Source organism: Podarcis cretensis (genome assembly GCF_951804945.1).
Source record: "Podarcis cretensis genome assembly, chromosome: 12".
NCBI lineage: Eukaryota > Metazoa > Chordata > Lepidosauria > Squamata > Lacertidae > Podarcis > Podarcis cretensis.
The window spans coordinates 35,346,274-35,369,469 of NC_137181.1; the positions used below are offsets into that span (position 1 = coordinate 35,346,274).

Below are 23,196 nucleotides of genomic sequence, written 5' to 3' on the forward strand. Positions count from 1 at the left end.
TTTCTATTAGTACATATGATTTGAAATTATTATGTTTGCATATTGTTCTAAATGTTGTAGTAGTCAACCTGAAAGTGACCAATGTGTGGACTGGGGATTTAGTTGAGGGGACAAAGATGGAATTTCATAGCATGACATATGGAGAAGCAACATACCTTCCTATGCTTTCATTGAAAATGTGATAGAAAAGTAAACAGCATGGTTTGTACATTTATTTTAGTTTTGCATTTCCTTTTCCTGCAGGAGAACATTTATATGCATAAATGACTTGACCCAAGGTCACAATATAAATCTGGGTCTCTATCTCTCTGCTTTTTCATTTTCATCTAGAGGTCTCTACATAAACTTTAGATTCTCCTCTGCAACATGGAGGTGAAGTCCCACCATATTTGTCTAAGAATTTTACTCACATCACCTATTCAAGGTTCTAAAACCTGAGCCCATGCTTGCTACACCACTATCTCCTATACCATGGATAGGCAAACTAAGGCCCGGGGGCCAGATCCGGCCCAATCGCCTTCTAAATCCAGCCCGCAGACGGTCCGGGAATCAGCGTGTTTTTACATTAGAATGTGTGCTTTTATTTAAAATGCATCTCTGGGTTATTTGTGGGGCATAGGAATTCATTCATTTCCCCCCAAAAAATATAGTCGGACCCCCCCACAAGGTCTGAGGGACAGTGGACTGGCCCCCTACTGAAAATGTTTGCTGACGCCTGTCCTATACTATCCTAGACATAAATGTCTTGCTGAATCTGACATACTGATTCTGTGGTCTCTTCTCCTACTTTTGGCTAATGTCATAGCTGACCCATAAGAGCAATAGCACAAACATTTATTTCCCCCACACCTGCAATTAACAAAAAACCCAACGTAGCTGCAGTGATAAAACTCACTGAGTCATTGTGCAGTGCTTGCCTTTCATAGCTAATAACCACAGAAATTGGGGATGATTTATTACTTCTGTGCAATGAGCACCTATAAAGTAGAATCTCAGTGCAAGGCTCCAGAACTCATTTTACAACAAGCCATTTTAGCGTTGCGGTAGCAAAGTATTGTTCCCCAGGTAAGATTCTTGATAAACAAACAAGAACAGTGAGTTACAAAATTGCCCTCTTTGTTCTGTTGCTAATTTCTGAGCTCGGTCTTCCGTTGTCCCCCTGCATTATGGACCTGCAGTCAGCTTAGTCAAATATTCAGCATATACGGTGCACCCAACCTTTTCCTACACATTGAAATGGCAGTGGAAACTTGTTCTTTTATTTAGCTTGATAAAATAGTACCATACCAAAAAGAGATCTGTCTGTGCGTGTGGATAGTTGTTTTGGGCTGTCTATAATTGGGTGCGGACATCCTTCAGAATGGAAGTTGGCACGATTTTTTTCTCCTAGGGGCAGTAGCAATCAACAGGGTGCCACAGGCAGAGCAGCGTTGCTCACCAGGCATCCCAAAGGTGAGTGTCACTGCCAGTTACGAAGAGGCAAGGCTGTCGTTCCCTCTGCTGCCTGCATTTCTTACTTCCTCTTGATCGAGGGGATGAGGGTGGCATCTCAGAATTGCCCTGCCTGGTGCTCTACACCTCTCCCCTTCCCCGCTCTGAGTGCAGAGATTGTCTCACTCTCATGTACCTCTTCCTCCCCGGAAGGAACTGGGAAGATGAGGTGAAGGAATAGGTGAGAATCAATACTTGCCTCTTCCCCTCCCTGTCACCAGTCTCTGATGCTCTGCCCCTTAGCAGTGGGCCCCATAGCCCACTGGGCCCCTCCTCAGGTTTGTCCTCTCCCCATTCTGTGCTACCCCTGGGCTCAACCTCCTCCTGGCTCTGTCTGCCCTTGACAATGTTGTCAGTGTCCCCAATGGCCATACTCCTGTTTTTAGCCCATTTGACATTCTTAGTTCATTGATATTTTTAGTTCTCCTACTCCCCATGTAGGTTAGAGAACAGGACATGATCCACCAGGGAAAGGGGGACAATAAAGGGGGATAAAAAGAGAAGTGAAATTATTCACGTGTGTTAGAAAACTGAACTAGTTTCACTTTAAGGGGTCAAGTTTGAAATAGGGAAAGCTATATAAGGGGAAGCAGTAAGAAGTACATGACTGGCAAACATGGATGTCAGCACATTCCTCGCTACAAGCATGTTCCTCAGGAGGGGAAGAATACACAGAATACATCCTGCATTTCATATAATTAGTTTTGAAATACAGATGTCCAAAACTGTTCATAAGTATCCTCTTGCAGAATTGCTCAGGCTATATTTATTGCATCCTTACAAATCGTTTGTAACCCAAACAAAAAATTAGACAGATGTTTATTACAACTTAGAAAATTGTAAAGATGAATGGAAAAACTGGAAGCAACTGCTTCATAATTTCTGTGTTCATATAAATAAGCAAATATAATACTTTTCAGCCTTTCTCAGACTAATTCAGAAAACAGAGACGTGGGACATGAGCAAGTGGAACCATTGATACCAATAGGAGTAACTGATGGACCTTGCCTTCATTCTATAAATTTTGGGTTAATCTGGCATCCTTATATAATATCCTCAACAGGCTGCTCATATCAGGTGCATTCTTACTATCATCAGAAGTGAAAAGTATTAGTGTTGGTGTCAATAATGGGAACTGGATAATCCCTTTCTCAAGTAGGTGTAGTAGTCAGAGGCATATAAGTGGAATGCACCATCATACAACTCTGTCTCATGTGAAATAGTTTCTATGTTTATCATAAGATGCTGATAAGCTGCATTAATCAGTGCTGTGCTTTGTAACAGTTTTCATTTTAATTGATATCAGGTATATTAAGATTGAAGATCGAGAATGTGAATTCAACAAGGATTTCCGTCTCATCCTTCACACTAAGCTGGCTAATCCTCACTACAAGCCAGAGCTGCAGGCTCAGACCACTCTAATTAATTTCACAGTTACAAAGGATGGTTTGGAGGACCAGCTGTTAGCTGAGGCTGTTAGTATTGAAAGACCTGATTTGGAGACTGTGAAGGTAAACCCATGTGTGAATTACTCAGTTCCCTAGCACTTTCAGCGCCCTCTACAAAATCTGTGTATCTCTTGTCATTTGTACTGCTTACTAGTGAATATGATGGTATTATGGCATCACACAGTAAATCAGAGTTAGCTTTGTGACGGCATCACTAAGTGGAAAATAACGCTTTCCAGTTGTCTTTAGATTAGACTAAATGTGTACGTTCAGGGCAGAGAATGCATTTCCATCACCCAGCCAACTAATCTTACACCCTTTTTGTAGGGATTTGGTAGAAATTCAATTCATTTCTCATTTAAAGTTAAGCCTGTCTAACACACACTTCTTGAAACAATGTGTGATCCAAAACAGAGCCATCCTGCCAGATTCACACTTTTCCGAATTTTGCAATGCTATTCTCAAGCCAGGTAATGTGTACAAAAATGCCTGTACTGGGGTAAACTGTGCATAGAATGCATATATTAGTGAAAGTCACATACAGGAATTCATTTATATTAAGGAAAATTGTTTTGCAAAAATGAATGCATTGGAAGGAATTTCATTCAAAACTGTACAGTACCTTGGAAGTCGAACGGAATCCATTCCGGAAGTCCGTTCGACTTCCAAAATGTTTGGAACCAAGGCACGACTTCCGATTGGCTGCAGGAAGCTCCTGCAGCCAATCAGAAGCCACAGAAATCATGTCAGACATTCAGGTTCCAAAGAACGTTTGAAAACCAGAACAATCACTTCAGATTTTCAATCATTTGGGAGCCAAAACGTTCTGACTCCTAAGTCGTTTGAAAACCAAGGTACGACTGTATATTGATTCATCTTCATGAGGACTTTAAAAAAAATATCATAAACTGATGCTGCCACATGCCGTTAGGAGCGTAGGTCAGTGCTATAGATGAATGTTAGCAGGATAAGCCATCATACCAAAATTTTAAGTGGATCTTGCATGCAAAAAATAATATGTAGACCATGCTTAAATTCCATTAAACTTTAATAAGCAGGGGATAACAACATACCTTGCCTGTTGCACACAAGTCTCCCTGGATATGGCTTCAGGTGAATAAATATATAGACTAGGTAGTACACTTACACTGTGATAGTCTGTTTCACACCCAAAGATGGCTAGAAGCACTCATAGGCACATACAATGCACTGTGAGAATAGGTTCTAAAAACTTCTTCTTGCTATCAGTTATCCACATTTACAACTAAATCTTTTTCCATTGTGTTTGCCAGTCTCTTTTGACAAAACAACAGAATGATTTCAAGATTCAGCTGAAGCACTTGGAGGACGATCTGCTGTTTCGCCTTTCCGCTGCTGAGGGCAGTTTCTTGGGAGACACTGAACTCGTGGAGAAACTTGAGACCACAAAGTCGACTGCTGCAGAGATAGAGATTAAGGCACTTGCAGTTTTACTGTTTGATACTTGTCTATTTCAAAGCAACATGTTATGCCCATACAGTGCCTCATGGAGAGAGCATTGTTCAAATCACAAGTGAAGACAGAAGGGGCGAGGCTTACTCCTTTCCAGTCATTTTGGCATCTGTTGAGGCAGCTCAGAATAGTTTGGAGTTGGTGGGGTAGGGATAGATAGATAGATAGATAGATAGATAGATAGATAGATGATAGAACTCCTTTCTCCATGTTTCAAGGTTCACTCATTTTGATGATGGAGCATTGAGTAAATGCAAAATAATGGAAGGCAATTTGTCCCACTTGGAATGGAGAGGGGCTTACCGTGGTGGTTGGATGAGAGTTGCTTACCTTTTCCCACTTTTCTTTCCTTTTAAAAAATGGGTGGCTAAACTCTAGCCCTTCCCTTGTTGTTGGACTACAACTCACGTCATTCCTAACCATTGACCATGCTGTCTGGGGGTGATGGGAATAGCAATGACATCTGGAGAACTTGCTGATGTGTTACTGAAGGCACTGATAGGGCCTACAGCATATGAACACTAATGAAAGGATAAAAACGTAAGAAGACTACCTTCTGCCACCATGGAAACCATTTCAGGGATTGAGTTACAACTCATGAAGCTCCAATTCACCATAAGTGGCTCACCACACGTGTTCATTATTTTGGATATGATTTCTTCAGATGTTTGAAGATTCTTCTAGGATGGAGCCCCGTGTCTTTCCATCTTATATTTGGTGTAGCTAATCCCTCCTCTGTCCTCAGTTTGAAGATAGATTAAAATCTGTTGAAGTAGATGCTAGATTAACAGCACAGCCCTATTCATATAACAATGATAGTTTTCTTGATTTACTTTCAAACATGTTGTTCTACAGGTAGCAGAAGCCAAAGAAAATGAAGTTAACATTAACGAAGCCAGAGAACATTACAGGCCAACAGCTGCAAGAGCATCCCTTCTTTATTTTGCCATTCATGATCTGAGCAAAATCAATCCCATCTATCAGTTTTCATTGAAGGTTTGTTCTCATCCTTATTCTGATACTAAAAAATAAACACAGTGTAGTAAACCTCATGAGATTTGCACTATTTTTCAGAAATGTGGGAGTGCTTAGGTACATTCATTTATATTTGTACCCCAATTTATGTGACCAAGCACGCTTTCTGAGTTTTGCAGTACGTTAAAAGCTTGCAGTAACTGTTTGATCATAAGAGTTAGGGGAAGGAAAAAAGAAAGAGTCATGTACGCTGTACAAAAATGGCTCCGCCATACCACCTTCTTAAAAATTATTGTTGATCTCCAGCTTCAAAGGGAGATATATCAGCAGGATTCATTTTAGAAGAGGTTATCACAATATCAGTCAGAGCTGCTGACCGCAAGTGTGTGTGTGTGTGTGTGTGTGTGTGTGTGTGTGTAGGTCTCCTGAGGCTTCCCGAGGGCATTTAACAACTCCAGAGTGGCATGTCCCTCTGGATCAGATAGGCAGGGCCCAAGTTTCTTGATTAAGCTGATCAACAGTGGCTGCAAATCCCCACTTTGGCAAGGAAGAAAGGAAAGAACGTTGAAGTGGGCCAGATCCTATTCCTCATCCCGGTCTACAGAAACAGGAAATGTAATGAATAATCTCTGTGCACCTGAGGTTTACATTCTTATGGTGGCCTCCAATGGCACCTGCTTGTGAGCATTGAATGCCCTTATGCAGATATTAAACTCAATCCTGTGCAGCAGAAGCAATTGTGGTTGGAATAGTAACATCAAAGGTTTTATTTATAAAGCAAATAACAAAACAGAAAGACAACTGTCACATCCATCTTCAGCAGAGGAGCAGAGAGAGGGAGGAGACATTTAAATAGTTCCCATACTCATACATCAATTAAGTAATTAAAGGCAACCCACAATATTATGCAATGTGAGAATGAGACATTACAATACTGACACTGCTGTCTTGCACAGTGTAAAGCTGTTTGTAGAATGTGGCCCCTGGTTTCTCTGCCCCCAAAATTTGTGTGTCCCAGAAATTTGCTCCAGAGGCTCCTTTGCTCCAGAGGCATTCAAAGGGAGATGGAAGGAAGGAAGGAGAAGCCCTCTTGCACAAGCAGATGTATATTTGTGCTACACTGGATCTACCTTTATTGGTTTCAAAAGTAAATACCACTGCATTCCGACAACTGCAGACCAATCCAGAGATTACAGCAGCTAGTTTTGAGCAATTAGCACAGGCATAGGCAAACTCGGCCCTCCAGATGTTTGGGGACTACAACTCCCATCATCCCTGACCACTTGTCCTGTTAGCTAGGGATGATGGGAGTTGTAGTCCCAAAACAGCTGGAGGGCCGAGTTTGCCTATGCCTGAATTAGCAGCGTCTGTCTTTAAGAAATGGTAATTATGTTGTTGACCTTGTTTTTAAAGCATTCTGAATTACTGTGCTTTTGAATTATAGAAGCCAAATCCAGGTTTCAAAAATGTTCCTCAAGAAAAGGAAATTCTGATGTGAGAAATTAATTCTGCGTTCCTTTAGGCTTTCAACACTGTCTTTCGTAAAGCAATTGAGCGAGCAGAAGCATCGGATGATATCCAAGGACGCATCTCCAAGCTAACAGAAGCTATTACGTATTTCACCTTTCTTTACGTAGGCCAGGGACTTTTTGAAAGGGACAAGCTAATTTTTCTGGGCCAGACAACATTTCAGGTGAGAAAAAGCCAACTTTAATTGCTTGCATCAATTCAGACTAGAGATACACATGTTGGTACAACATAAGAACAGAGAAGAATTAGCATGAAAGACTCAGGGGATATGGCACAATCGGGCATGCTCAGTTATGTAGAGACTTAACTTCCAAAGTCCTGATCACCAATCCCTCAAAGTCCCTGCTTTAAATGTAGTTGAAAAGAATTTTGTTACTTCATTCAGTTTAATTATAAGTCAAAGCTAGACGAGGCAAATATTTAAGGCTTAGAAATTATTTGTATGGGAGAGAATGTCTACCAGGAATTTCTCCTTTGGGAAGAGAAATTTTGTTCAGCAACAGATATTTAAGGTCATTATTTGTTACTCCAACTCATCATGCCCCTGCAGGGGGAATAGCAAACCTTTTCAGCATTTAAAGGAACAAATATTTGTTGGCGATTTACCAAATAAAGTATTGAGCATTTCTAAGGAGTGTTTCCATAGTTTCCTGTAGTCTGCTCTGCCAAAGGATTTTCAAAATATTAAAAACCTCCTTTTTTTTTCTTCAGAAAGTAGGTTGTCTTATTCAGGTGTGCACATTTTTTTGTATACTGTTCCAAAGCAGATTGCATACTTTCACTTTCCAAGCTGTAAATTGATTAGCTGCTATGGTTGAGAGGGGATGAGGAACACCAGCAGATCTCTGCCATGGCCATGTTAGGCCCCATCTATACTCCTTGGCAGGAGAGCCAACTTGGCCCTGCGACCATGGGTGCCCGGTGTCGTGGGTGCTATACAGCGTGCATGGCCCTAACACTGAAATTTGTGGGTGCCTGGCCCCTTCATTGAATTTTTTAGATGCTCAGGCACCAAGGGCCCCAGGGAATTGGCACCTATGACTCCTGGCATTAAAAGCAGCAAGCTGACCAGTGAATGAATGGCTGTCTAGACTCCATAGTGTGCCCTTCCCAGTCTCACTATCCACCTCACTAGACTCTTCCCCAGACTACTCTCACACAAACCCTGCTCTGCACTTGCCTGAAGTGATTTGCCTCACTGGAATGTGTCCTTGTTGTTATGATGATGATGATGATAATAATAATAATAATAATAATAATAATAATAATAATAATAATAATAATATTTATATATATATATATATATATATATATATATATATATATACACACACACACACACACACACACACACACACATACATACATACATACCCCGCCCATCTGGCTGGGTTTCCCCAGCCACTCTGGGCGGTTTCCAACAGAACACTAAAATACAATAACCTATTAAACATTAAAAGCTTCCCTAAACAGGGCTGCCTTCAGATGTCTTCTGAAAGTTTGGTAGTTATTTTTCTCTTTGACATCTGGTGGGAGGGCATTCCACAGGGTGGGTGCCACTACCAAGAAGGCCCTCTGCCTGGTTCCCTGTAACTTGGCTTCTCGCAGCGAGGGAACCGCCAGAAGGCCCTCGGTGCTGGACCTCAGTGTCCGGGCTGAATGACGGAGGTGGAGACGCTCCTTCAGGTACAGTGGTGCCTCGCAAGACGAAATTAATCCGAGGCTCTTCGTATAGCGGTTTTTTCGTCTTGCGAAGCAAGCCCATTGACAGCGGATTAGCGCTATTAGCGGTTTAGCGGCTTTTAGCGGATCAACTGATAAGCGCCTTATCAGCGGATCAGCTGATAAGCGGCTTAGGGCTTAGGAAAAGGGGGGAAAACCCCACAGGAACTCGCAAGACATTTTCGTCTTACGAAGCAAGCCCATAGGGAAATTCGTTTTGCGAAGCGCCTCCAAAACGGAAAACCCTTTCGTCTAGTGGGTTTTCCGTCTTGCGAGGCGTTCGTCTTGCGGGGCACCACTGTATACAGGACCGAGGCTGTTTAGGGCTTTAAAGGTCAGCACCAACACTTTGAATTGTGCTTGGAAACGTACTTGGAGCCAGTGTAGGACTTTCAAGACCGGTGTTATATGGTCTCGGTGGCCTCTCCCAGTCACCAGTCTAACTGCCGGATTCTGGATTAGTTGATAATGCCTCTTTCCTTCCTGAATTGCATATTGAGAGATGTAACTGGTTGTGTGTGTCGAAACTTCATTTTGCGTGTGTGGTAGAAGGTAGCCTGAAGTCATGTCTATAGCCCTGCCCACTTTGTGCTGTGGCCCCCACTTGGCCTCTGGCATGCAGCCCCAAGAAGGATGCCCATAATGTAACGCAGCCTTTGGGCAGGGAAAAAATATAAATTCGCTGCTGCTCTAGAAGCAGGGAAACCATTTTTGAGCCCAAAGGCTTTGTTCAATCCCAGGGACCCCATCTACGTCAGTGGTTGGCAGGACCCGTGTTCAAGGACACATTCCAGCCAGGCAAAAATGCTCAAGGAAGGTGTGAACCAGGGCCAGTCAGGAGTGAGGCCTAAGGAGATGTGGACGAGTAGGAAGAGTCATGAAAGCCAGATAAGGAGCCCTGAGATGCTCCATTTTTGCCCCCAGGCCTAAAGTTCCACACATACATATTTGAAAGGATGATTGCCTAAGAACTGTTCATTTGAGAAATGTGTATGAGTCCATTTTCTTCTTTTTTAGTAGTGCTGATTTCACATTTTGGAGTGTCGCAAAGGGAATATATGGGTCTGACACTCCCTTCTTCTTTTCCTGTAATTTTGTGGGGAGCAGCCCAGAGTAGCTGAGTACAGATGGGTGGGCTGGAAAATTATTATTTTTACTACTACTATTAACATCAACATCATCATCATCAGACCAAGTGCAAAAAATGTATGTCTAACCAGAGCGGTCATGAAGGCAGAAATACTCAATACTTTGTGCTACTTATGTATAAAATAGAATTATGGCAGTGCAGATCATTATAGAGTAACACCTTTCTTCGTAGTGACTCTCACGGTATTTCCCAATTTTATTCACTTCCTAGATTTTGTTGAGAAGTAAAGAAATAGAACTCACCGAACTGAATTTCCTGCTACGATTTACAATTGAACACACCTACAAAAGTCCTGTGGACTTTTTAACTACTCAGTCATGGAGTGCCATTAGGGTAAGTTTCACGACCAACCAGCTGCCTATAAGGAACCAAGCAGATGCCTGCATATACCCAAACAGCTTTATGCTTAGTTGTGAGCACCTTTTACACTTTTTAATGCGCTTACTTCTCTACATTGCACAAAATACTCTGTTTTATATAGGAATGGCTTCTGTTTCTCTCCTGCTCCCACATGAAGAAGCAGGCTTGAGGGCCTTGCCATCTGCAACCCACTCCAGCATGCAGGATGTGAGCAAGGAATTACACTCCCCCCTCTACACACACACACACACCACACTTTTCTGCTTCCATCTCAGTACCGAGAAAGATCTAGAAGCAGAGGACTGCATGGCTACCTGCCTGATTGCATTGCCACTTTTCTTTAGGGGCTTCTCTACCTTTCTCAGTATAATTAATTAATTAATTAATTAATTAATATTTGTATGCCACCCTTCATCAGTAGATCTCAGGGTTATTCATAATATGAAGCACCCCACCTGCTTGCTCACTCCCAGATCTCTTCTTCACAGGCTGTCATGTGTTAAGAGCATGAGAACAGCCTGTTGGGTCAAGCCAGTGGCCAATCAGATGCTTGATTCTGTTCTCACAGTGGCCAATCAGATCATTGTGAGAAGCCTGCAAGCAGGACATGAGCACAACAACATTCTGCCCATCTGCGATTCCCAGCGACTGGTATGCAGAGACAGATGTCTCTGGCAGTGAATGTAGAACATGCCCCTCATGGCTAGTAGCCACTGATAGTTTTGTCCTCCATGAATTTTCAGAAGAGAAGTAAGGGTGTCTACTCAGATGGGAAGGGAGGGCATGTTCAAACAAGGGAGACCATATATGAGAGAGGAGGAGCTGCTCTGAGGGGAAGGAAAAAACCTTTATGGGGCAGGTTTTGGACTAAAGTAGCTTGGGACTGCTTGTGGCCACCAAAGAAAGCTTTGCTAGCTGTTTGTGTACCCATAGATGTGCCACACTGGCAATGCCCACACTAAGGTTTAGTGGTCCATGGTGAAATTGCTAAGGTTTGGTGAAATCCTACACACTTTGGTATATTGCAAGAGAGTGTAATATGTGTGGTGGGAGAGGGTAAACAACATCTCAATAATTGCCACTTATTTCTCTCTTAGTGCGAACAATTGACGTGTCAATAAATCAGGCTTGCCATTGTTCTGTTTCAGGCCATTGCCTTAATGGATGAATTTCGAGGATTAGATAGAGACATAGAAGGTTCTGCCAAGAGATGGAAAAAATGGGTAGATTCAGAATGCCCAGAAAAGGAAAAGTTCCCTCAGGAATGGAAAAGCAAAACTTCTTTTCAGAAGCTTATCATGCTACGAGCATTACGCCCAGATCGGATGACATATGCTCTGAGGTACTGCATGTTTAACTTTGTGAACTCCTTTTATATTTATCACATTTATTTATGTATTCCATTTATTTATGTGTACAAGTTGCATGATCTGTCAGATAGCACTTACAGAAATAACTAAAAAAATAGCATCAAACACATCAGCATATGGCTGTACAGTGGCCATTCTAAATCTATATGCACGTCATGAGGTAATCCATTCATATAATTCTCCTCCTTCCCAAACACTTTTCCTTTTGTAAGCCTGTGGGTGGGGACTGTCTTATTTTGTTGCTGCTATTTATTGATTGATTTGTAAGCTGTTCTGGGAGCCTTTTTGGCTGAAGAGCAGGATTTTAAAATTAATTAAATAAGTATCTAGCCACTTGTCTCACAGAACTGTCAATTTTACCACCCCATTGCAGTCTCTCTTTCTCGTTCTTTACGGTGATGTAGTGAAATACATACACTAGTTGAACAAGGCAAGTGATACATATGAAGTGACTGTTACATGGAGAGTCCTCAGTGCACTCTGGATTTAAAATACCAATACGAAACATCACTCATATATGTGAATTAGACCTTAGGATTGTGGCTCCTGGTTAATTTAGAAACAACAGTTCGTTAGTTGGGATGTTTTCCCTTCAAGCCATACAACAGAACTTACCTCAGCTTCTTGGGTTTTCTACACGTTGGTGGAATAGAATATACAGTGGTGCCCCGCAAGACGATAGCCTCGCAAGATGAAAAACTCGCTAGACGAAAGGGTTTTCCGTTTTTCGAGGTGCTTTGCAAGACGAATTTCCCTGTGGGCCTGCTTCGCAAGACGAAAACGTCTTGCGGGTTTGCTTCCTTTTTCTTAAAGCCGTTAATACCCAGGGAATCCGCGCTCCACAAGACGAAAAAATCGCAAGACGAAGCAACTCGCGGAATGAATTAATTTTGTCTTGCGAGGCACCACTATATTTGAAAGGATGTTTAGGAAAATAGAGAGTGTGAGACTTGGGACCTAGAAAAACAGCTGAGACACTAAGGATGTATGCCTCAACCACCTCTTTCCCATCAACATGTGCAGACTGTATGCTAGACTCTTAATGCTCTGAATCAGGCTTCCCCAACCTGGTGAACTCCAGATATTTGGGACTACAAATCTCTTCAGACCCATCCAGGGTGGCCAATGACCACATGTCCAAAACATGTGTATGGCACCAGGATAAGGAAGCTTTCTCTATATGTTAACATATGTTCATTATATATACATTATATATTTTTGTAGAAACTTTGTAGAGGAAAAGCTCGGCTCAAAATATGTGGATGGCACAAGAATAGACTTGGCAAAATCTTATGAAGAAAGCAGTCCAGCCACTCCAATATTTTTCATTCTTTCTCCTGGAGTCGATCCTCTTAAAGATGTGGAGGCACTTGGTATGTTTTATTGAATAGGTATTGTTGGGCTGGTTTTTAAAACATGGGCAAGTGAATTGGCAACATTCCAAATCTTGCAAAACACAAAATGCGAACAGAATTTGTCATGTTCATGTGGAATGCTATGAACCATGGTTTAATGCTACATGGACAAACCTCACTGAGCCCTAGCAAAGTGTGTTATTAGGGAGTGTTGGAAAAGAGAATGCATGTTTGATGATGGAAAGGGCCCTCATTTTGACATGCTACATTCAGAGGCATTCTGGTAGGAATTCTGACATGGCTGTGGGTAACAGGAACTTTCTCCAATAGTTGTTAATGTTGCTGATTTGCAAAGTCCGCAGAGCTTTTCTTAATGCATAGTTTATGATTGGTAACAACAGGGGTTTGTGCTTTGAGTTAGACAGAGCGGGAGTCGGTCTTTAATTAATGCATGTTAAGCTAACACAAAAAAGCCCACAAATAGTCATTATCAAGGAATAAAGCAGATTTAAATTTGGAATTGTTTTCCTCAACAAGAGTTAAGTTTTAAAGATTTCCCCCTCTCTTGCCCTAGCCCTCCATTCACTCTGGAAGGGTGGATAAAAGTGTGAGGCTATTAACGCTGCAGCGTGAAGAAATTTTTAGATTGAACATTCCTCTGCTTGGCATAATGCAGGCTCTTTTGTGCTGTTTCTTACCTTTTGAGTAGATGAGGGCCAGAGGGCAATTTTCTCCATGCTCATGTAATCTTGTGCCCCCTGTGACTAAATAATGGTCATTATACAAACTATATTCAATTGTGTAAGAAACTGTCGCTTTGTACTTAGGATTACTATTCCCCACTGACTCTGCTGAGAATACCAGGTTAATACAGCTGTGACCTGACTGTGCTCAATTTAAACTCAGGCCTCACAAGGTGAGAGGCTTGCACATTTACCCACTGAACCAATCAGTTAAAAAACTGATGTGATAGCTACCACATGTTGCTGCCTTTTTTTATAAGGGAAATGGCTTGCACCCCCTGTAAGAGTTTATAAAGCTCTGTAACAATACCTAGCATCTATCAAAATGTCAAAAGGTTCGTTATCTTAAAACCAAGGGAGCAGATTTCTGCAGGGTTTTTCCCCTAATACCAGCCATAAGGCTGCTGTTGAGAGCTCGCAATTTTGCTTGTTGAAATTGTGTTGAGTGACGAACTAATGTGTATTGTCCCAGTGATTGGTGAAATTAATGGGGCATTATCTTTCCCCCCTCCCCTTTCCCTCCATTCCCTTCCTCCTTTCCACTTTTGCTCGCCTCCCCACCTCCGTTGCTCCACTTGCAGGCAAAAAACTTGACTTCACAATTGATTCTGGGAAATTTCATAATATTTCTTTGGGGCAAGGGCAAGAGGTTGTTGCGGAGGAGGCATTAAAGAAAGCTGCCAGGCATGGGCACTGGGTTATTCTGCAAGTAAGTGTGAAATGGCATGATTTGACGTTCCTTATGTGTTCTGTCGTGGGGCTTACTCTGCACATACTTAACCTGTGAAATGTCTGCCTGTAACAAAAAATCATCAACAAGAAACAACCTTCTGAGGAATTCTGAGAGAAGACAACTTCACCTAGCATTATTTCTTTTCACCGATCATGATAGCGGACCAAAGAGTTTTGTAGAATGGTTTGTGGGATTTGTTACTTAACTTTCTGAAGTTAAGCACACAAATGGCACCAACTGCTTTATTACTGCTTGTTTATTTTGGCTCTTCCAAAATGGCCGCCACAGGAATGGGAGATCATCTTTCATCAAAAATATCTGTGAGGTTAGTTTTGCAAGATGAAGAATTTTCCTCTGTCCCTCAGTATCCATTATGCAGTGACAAATAAACTTGCAAGAGGAAAGTTAACAAAAAAATAAGGCTTGGTGAACATGTCAATTTCATTATTCCTCTTTTATCCAATCTTAATTTCAGTCCTATACATTTCTACATCTGACTTTGCAAAACAGCATTTTTCTGCAAATTAAGCCTTCTATACGCATTTTTTATGTGCCACTCTGTCTCATATACACATTTATGTGAAGCAATTTTCCCCGATGTAATGCACTTTTAATATTATTTTCATTAATGTATGCATTTATATGCATGCTTTACCATTGTATATGCATTTTTGTACATATTGTTTGGCTCAAGAATTGCATTGCAAAGTTCAGATAACTGCAAAGTTCAAATGATGGCTACGTTTTGGTTCACATATTGTTGTGAAAAATGTGAATTTTGTAAGTTAACCTTTAAATATAAACAGAATTGTATTTGTCCCCTACCCCTACTAAAGGTAGGTGGCATGCATTTTCTTCCATGCAAGCATGTGTGCATAAGATTCACACATGTCCACACAATTTTGGGGAAGATGTCGAAAGAAAAATATCCAGCTATGGAGAAGCTCTGTGCCTCTATGTCCAGGTCATTGCTAGACTTTGGGACCATGATACTTAGCAGTCAGACATTAGTACTTTTTTCAGCTTCTGATTTGTCACTTTTGTTAATCGTCCCAGCATTCTTAAATCCTACTGAACATTATCTGAGCTCTGGAGAGAGTTAGCAGGCTTAAGTGCATGGGTGGTTATAGTTGACATGATTTATATATGCTAGTGCTTAGCAAATCAAGGCCTAATAGCACCTAGAAATAATGAAGTCCTTCCTAATGTAACATATTTAAATAAAGTCTCTATCTTTTACTCCTCTCTGCACTTGAAACTTAGAATTACCGTATTTTTCGCCCTATAGGACGCACCGTCCCATAAGGCGCACCTAGTTTTTTGGGGGGGAAATAAAGGGGGAACATTTATTTCCCCCCCAGGCACGGGGCTAGGGTGGGACCCCAGCCCCCAGAACAGGCAACTCTCCGCAAGCCGCAGGAGCCCAGTGCCAGGCTCCCGCGCCTTGCGGAGAGCTGCGCCAAGCCTGGGCGCGCTGAGCTCAGCGCGCGCAGGCTTCAGCGTGCAGGCAACTCTCTGCAAGCCGCGGGAGCCCAGTGCCGGGCTCCCGCACCTTGCGCAGATCTACCCGAAGCCCTGGCGCGACTGCTCAGCGCGCTGGGGCTTTGGGATAAGAGGCAGCTCTGCGCAAGCCGGGGGAGCCCTCCCGCGGCTTGCGCACAGCTACCCAAAGCCCGGGCGCGACTGCTCAGCGCACCCGGGCTTCGGGGTGCAGGCAGCTCTGTGCAAGCCGGAGGAGCCCGGGGGGAACTCCCACGGGCTCCCAAGGCTTGCGGATAGCTTCCTGAAGCCTGGAGAGGGAGAGGGGTCAGTGCGCACTGACCCCTCTCGCTCTTCAGGCTTCAGCGAAAGCCTGCATTTGCCCCATAGGACGCACACACATTTCCCCTTCATTTTTGGAGGGGGAAAAGTGCATCCTATAAGGTGAAAAATACGGTAAATCATATTTGGAGTATTGGCTGTTTTGTTCTTGTTATGCAACTGAGATAATTAAAGCTACATTTAAAATAATAAACTTGCTCTTATAATTGAAGTGTTGCATGCTCTCAAACAGAACATACACCTCGTAGTCAAATGGCTGGGGACATTAGAGAAGCTACTGGAGGAACACAGCAAAGAAAGTCACCCCGACTACCGTGTCTTTATAAGTGCAGAACCAGCTCCAAGTCCTGAAGAACACGTCATACCTCAAGGAATATTAGAGAACAGTATTAAAATTATTAACGAGCCCCCTACTGGTATGCTGGCAAATCTTCATGCTGCTCTCTATAATTTTGACCAGGTGAGAAAATGTTCACTGGTAAAGGTAAAGGTACCCCTGCCCGTACGGGCCAGTCGTGACCGACTCGGGTTGCGTGCTCATCTCGCTTAAGAGGCCGGGAGCCAGCGCTGTCCGGAGACACTTCCGGGTCACGTGGCCAGCGTGACGAAGCTGCTCTGGCGAGCCAGCGCAGCGCACGGAAACGCCATTACCTTCCCGCTATAAAGCGGTACCTATTTATCTACTTGCACTTAAGGGTGCTTTCAAACTGCTAGGTGGGCAGGAGCTGGGACCGAACAATGGGAGCTCACCCCGCCGCGGGGATTCGAACCGCCGACCATACGATCAGCAAGTCCTAGGTACTGAGGTTTTACCACAGCGCCACCCGCGTCCCGCAGTGCTTTATTTCTTCTTCAGAATGAGGCATTCTGAGTGAGGGGGGAGCACTTGCACTGCCTACCACATTGGGCTGTAGGGTTTAGAAAGTTATTTATTTGACATAATTTATATACTGCTTGGTTGTAGAAGTGTAAGAAACACGTTTGAATTTTAAACAAGATTTCTGTCTGTGGCGTTGCAGGTGTCCTTGTCGGCCATCTTGTCACAAATGCCTTGCTCTGGGAAAGGACCCCGTTTGCTTTTTCTTGTGACAAGGCAGGGAGGAAGTGGCAACAGAGAAGTGACCAGTGCTGTTGCCACAAACCATAAATCAGAAAAAAAATAATGAGGGTTGATAGGAGGAGGAATGGGGACAAGGAGCTGTGAGGAGGAACAGGCAGTAAGAGGGATGGCAGCAAGAATGGAGTGCCCTTCTTAGGAGGTGTAGTCCTTTTTTGCTGGTCCTGTAAACTTACTCACTTTCAGTTTTACCTTTTGCTAAGATGAAAATATTAATAGATTCTTATTGTTGCTGTTTAGGTGTTATTAATTCTAGTAAGAAAACTACAGTTGTCGTCTCTAAAGCTTGTGGTGATGTGATAGAAATACTGTTGTTTTTCCATACTCCTTTGTTTTAACAGGATACACTTGAATTGTGTACCCGAGAACAAGAGTTCAAAAGTATGTTCTTTTCCCTCTGCTACTTTCACACCTGTGTTGCTGGGAGACTCAAGTTTGGACCTCAAGGATGGAATCGAAGATACCCTTTTAACGTAGGAGATCTCACCATTTGTGTCAATGTCCTCTACAACTACCTGGAAGCAAACTCTAAGGTAACAACTTGGAGACCAAGTGTCTTCTGGCCAAGATGGTGGTGATATTTTTTGTTCCTTAGTTTTGGAAGTGAACAAGGGAAGTTGAAATATATTTCTTTAGTGAAATAGTTGAAATGTGTATCTGCTGTTGGGTATACAAATTGGGCAGATCAAAGGTTTTCCACAGGGGATGCTTAAATTTCATAACATGGGTGGAACCAGTTGCACACTTGGTGGGTTTACTTAAGTAAGTAAGTGAGTTAGTGAGTAAATAAATAAATAAATAAATAAATAAATATACCCTTCATTATGTTAACGAAAACAGTGCTTTACATGTGCATATATGCCAAATTCATTAGGCAGGTAATGAAGCATTTTGCACAACTGTAATTACATACAGCAGTCCTGACAGTTCATAACATTGCATTAATAATCACTACAATTAATTCTGATGATGGAAGCAATTTACAGCACGTCACATATATAAATAATGGTGTATTTCCTTCATGTGTCGTTATTATGTATTAAGGAGGCCACCTTGTTGTGACTTTCTCGGGAATGTTCCCCTTGAGTTCAAGTTTAAAGCTAGATGAATGATTTACTCTGTTTTGAGATTGGTTGCCAATTGGAAGATGCAAAACCATTCAGGTGTTACCATTCATTAAACCAATTATTCACATATGTAGCAAAGGTAGGTTAGTACTTTCTAAGTCTAGCAAAGACTTAGTAGGTTGGTACTTCCACTTAGGCACATGCAATTCGGTTAGTAATTAAGCTATCCAGTATTCTCACTCTAGCCTGGGAATTAGTTTTGTGTAACTTGCTTACTTGCAATTGCAGTATGATTCGGAACACTGCAATTTCTAGCTTTTCCAGATTAGATAATTAAAAAAACTGGGTATCTACTGTGAATCGGTTATTTCGTGAAAATGATATTCGGTGTCACCATTTCAATAAGTGTTTTATTCTATAGTGATGCACATGGGACTTGATGCAAACCATTGCAATTTTTCGGACCTTCCCTATGAACCAGGAGGCAAGCGGGAGAATATCCATAATTGGTTCCTAAGCTGTTGTGGTCATGAAGGCTCTCTCTCACTCTGACCAAGGCAGCCAGGCCTGGTCAGGGGTCTCACTCATCCAAACTGTTCTACCTTTAGTCTCAAATCCTCTGAACTTACTGAGCCAGCAGCTATATTTGGGCCTGGCCTGCCCTCTGAAGGATAGCTAAACAAAATGATCCACCCAAAGCCCTTCCACAAGTCCAGCATGGGAAGAGAACACAAAGCATAGGGGAAGGGGAAGGGGAAGGGGAAAAGGTAAATGAGGACTATAAAAATTATCCATTATTTTTACAGTCCTCATTTACCTTTTCCCCTTCCCCTTACATATTCTTACTTAGTAAGACATATACTCAGTAACTGACAATGAGATGGGGCATTGCTGTTTACTTGACCTCTGATTAGTCATGTAGCTGCTGCTTACTAGAAGGCAGAGGACAAGAAAGTTGATGCAGTGCACGTTCACCAAGAGGCATGTCAGATTGTCTCCATCAGCACCTTTGCACTGCACTGACCTCCCTGCTGCTTCACCCCCCTTCTCTGTCTGCTAGTAAGTAGCAGCAAGGCAACTGACCGGAGGTCAAGTGAGCAGCAGCATCTCCCCATGCCGTCTACTGCTTTGTATCTCTGGGTTCCCTCTAGGGTTGTTGTTGTTTAGTCATTTAGCCGTGTCCGATTCTTCGTGACCCCATGGACCAGAGCACGCCAGGCACTCCTGTCTTCCACTGCCTCCTGCAGTTTGGTCAAACTCATGCTGGTAGCTTCGAGAACACTGTCCAACCATCTCATCCTCTGTCGTCCCCTTCTCCTTGTGCCCTCCATCTTTCCCAACATCAGGGTCTTTTCCAGGGAGTCTTCTCTTCTCATGAGGTGGCCAAAGTATTGGAGCCCCAGCTTCAGGATCTGTCCTTCCAGTGAGCACTCATCCCTCTAGGGTAGCCACATGTAAACAGGGCTCCTGTTCCTTTAATAACTCTATAGAAGAGGGAGTTTCAGCAGGTGTACCTTGTCTTGACAAGCAACATGCACTTCCCTCTTCTCCATAACTATTAAAGGTGCAGAAGCCCCGCTCCCTCCCCCTTTTTTTTTTTGCATCTGGCTTCCTTAGATCCCTCCTATATTTGGAAAACTTCAGTTTGTCTGTCTGTGGTTGTATTTTGCTTCCAAATCATTGGAATGAGCCCACCAACATTACAGTTAATGACTGCAAAACTGGTTTTACAAGCACAGTCCTATCTATGCAGAAATTCACTGGGACTTATTCCCAGGTAAGTTGCTATAGGACTACTGCCTTAGTTTGCAATGTTGTTTAAGCAATATATACTAGACTAGGTTTCATTTCTCATTACGATTGACCTTGTGTCTGTTCCAAACCACTTCCCCTTAGTACTTTTCTCCTTTACTGCATTGTACTTCTCATGTGCCACTTTACTGCCTTTTACTTTTTTTTAATATATGCATTTTAGGCAGTTACTGTATTGCAGAGTAGGGTTACAAAACATGCTACTGGAGCCTCCTAAATATAGTGCATCCTACTTCTAATGCATAAGTTTGTGCAGCCCTAATGTGGCTGGTACAAATCTTCTCTATTAAACTTGTTTCTCTAATTACATGATCAATTTCACTTTACACATTTCCTTCTGTGTAGTTTTGCCCCCTTGGAGCATTTGCTGCCCACTTTTACAAAGGCCATGAGACGGGATGGCTGACTGCACTTCTTCAGTCTTTTATTATTGATTTCTGAAAAGCTGGAGAACTTTGCTCTGTACTAAAGCAATCTACCTAATCCAGTAGTCTTCCGCTGGTCCAGAATAAACTCCAGCACCAGAGTCTTTCCAACTAAAGCAAGCAACTGCATGAGGAGGGATTATTTGGGGGGGGGGTAGATTGTCTGGATTAGGTGGTAATGGTATAGTAGGATTTAGTGTGCAAGATCTAGTGTAAAATGGCATAAAGTGTTATGGAAAAGCTTGAAGGACAAAAGAAGAAATAGGATGAGTGGCCAACTGTTCATGACCTTCAAGTCTCCAGCCATTTAAAATGATAGAGAGCATCAGCAATACATTTTAATGTTTAAAATAAAATTGAAGTGGCTACTATTAGCCCCTGCGAATTACTTTGCTAACCTGAGTTCACTTCAATATGCGACATAGCAGCAATGAATAATTGTTTGTTCTTGAATAATGTGTCCTTGATAAATAGAGGCAAGCTTATTTTGATAATGTAGGCTAAATGTATCAGCCCTCCAATAGCACATTAATATATTGTTTTAAACAAAACACACAAATTCCTGATGCATTTCACCTTTAAAAACATATAAAAGGTAAAGGTAAAGGTACCCCTGCCCGTCTGGGCCAGTCGTGACCGACTCTAGGGTTGCGCACTCATCTCGCCCAAGAGGCCGGGAGCCGGCACTGTCCGAAGACACTTCCGGGTCACGTGGCCAGCGTGACGAAGCTGCATCTGGCGAGCCAGCACCAGGGCTGCACACGGAAACGCCGTTTACTTTCCCGCTAGAAAGCGGTCCCTATTTATCTACTTGCACTTAGGGGTGCTTTCGAACTGCTAGGTGGGCAGGAGCTGGGACCGAACGACGGGAGCTCACCCCGGCGCGGGGATTCGAACCGCCGACCTTTTGATCAGCAAGTCCTAGGCTCTGTGGTTTAACCCACAGTGCCACCCGCGTCCCTTAAAAACATATAGCTTGAGATAAAGGTTTTGAAGTAATTTGTTAAAGAGACTTCTATAGAAACTGATTTTTGTTTGTTCACTGAGGAACTTTTAAAATCCAGAATTCAAACAGTTTTGAAATTATCTCAACACAGAATATGAATTTAATTATTTTAGAAATGTAATTTTTTAAGCATTGAGCAGTGATGCTTTGACATTTTTGTCACTGTTTGGGGCCTTTTTCATCCTTCCCCTCCAAGATTTCTAATAACATATTGAAATATAGTATTGTCTAACAGAAAACTCATATGCCTCTGAGAGTAGTCATACCACCCACAATTTGTCAGGGCCTGCATAGGTTATAAATAATACCACTGAGAACATAGGCAAAACAAAAATGAATCAGTTTTACTGAATCACAATTATTAAATAGCTGGAAAGCATCCATGTTAACTTCTGAAATTTATTTTACAAAGCATAATAAGAAAAACAAATTCTCATGTTAGTCTTCAAATTTAATAACAAAAAAATTCCTTCCAGTAGCACCTTAGAGACCAACTAAGTTTGTTATTGGTATAAGCTTTTGTGTGTGCACTTTTTCAGATATTAGTTGGTATCTAAGGTGCTACTAGAAGGATTTTTTTTTATTTGTTTCGACTACGGCAGACCAACATGGCTACCTACCTGTAACTTGAAATTTAATGTGCATTTTGTATTTTATGTCCAAACAGAATTATATATTTTGAATTAATTTCTTTTGATAGTCTAATACTGTCTGTTAATGAATTTTGATACTCATTTATTGAGACAAATTTGCATCAAGCACTCTGCAGTAGCTGAAGCTACCGTATTTTTCGCTCTATAGGGCGCACCGGCCCATAGGGCGCACCTAGTTTTCAGGGGGGGAAATCAAGGGAAAAAATATGATCCCCCCCCCCCGCAGCTCTGGGAGCAGTGGACAGGCTGCACGCAGCCTGTGCGCTACTCCAAGACCTTCTCCCTGCTTTTGCGGGAGGTGGCGGAATTCCCCCACCTCCCACATAAGCCTACAGGAGCCACGCGCGACTCCTGCGGGCTTTTCGACCAGGAGGGAGAAGGGACAGAAACGGCCAGTCAGTCCCTTGTCCCTCCTCGGGGAAAAGCCCCCAAGAGTGGCGCACTCTTTATTTATTTATTTTTTTATAGATTTTTTATTAAGAGTTTTGTTAATACAATAAAGAAAAAAAGACAGAATAAACAGAGAACAGACAAAGAATAAAACAAACATAAAATTTTACATCTTGTAATAACCATCTTTTCTTCATTTTTTCCTTTTGGACTTCCTCACGTCTTTCGCTCCTACATTCCAAGTTAATAAAACTTTAGCCAGCAACTTATCACCTTATTTTCATTCTTATTGTACACAATTCCAATATTTTATCCCTAACTTTGAGTATTTTTATCAAAATCCTAAATACCTAGTTTTAACATGATATTCATTCAAAATTTATCTTTCTCATGAAATTCACTCATTCTCATAATCTTTTCAGCTAACTTTATGGTGCCCTGTTGTTTTCAAATCTCTCATCCTTCTTAACACTCATATAATTTACAATGTTTTTGAAGATAGTCCTTAAATTTCTTCCAATCCTCTTCCACCGCTTC

General features: G+C 42.2%; 1 protein-coding gene across 5 annotated transcripts in view; it reads left to right on the top strand.

Moving 5' to 3' along the window:
* The window catches only part of DNAH11 (dynein axonemal heavy chain 11), a 152,436-nt gene that overhangs the window by 118,956 nt on the left and 10,284 nt on the right, over positions 1-23,196 (top strand). For all 5 annotated transcript variants that reach the window (XM_079947877.1, XM_079947880.1, XM_079947878.1 and 2 more), the window contains 10 exons: positions 2,798-3,002; positions 4,232-4,396; positions 5,286-5,426; positions 6,928-7,098; positions 10,018-10,140; positions 11,316-11,509; positions 12,762-12,910; positions 14,217-14,344; positions 16,422-16,649; positions 17,648-17,839. In XM_079947877.1, the coding sequence (XP_079804003.1) occupies positions 2,798-3,002; positions 4,232-4,396; positions 5,286-5,426; positions 6,928-7,098; positions 10,018-10,140; positions 11,316-11,509; positions 12,762-12,910; positions 14,217-14,344; positions 16,422-16,649; positions 17,648-17,839 (1,696 nt within the window). The remainder of the gene's footprint in view (positions 1-2,797; positions 3,003-4,231; positions 4,397-5,285; positions 5,427-6,927; positions 7,099-10,017; positions 10,141-11,315; positions 11,510-12,761; positions 12,911-14,216; positions 14,345-16,421; positions 16,650-17,647; positions 17,840-23,196) is intronic.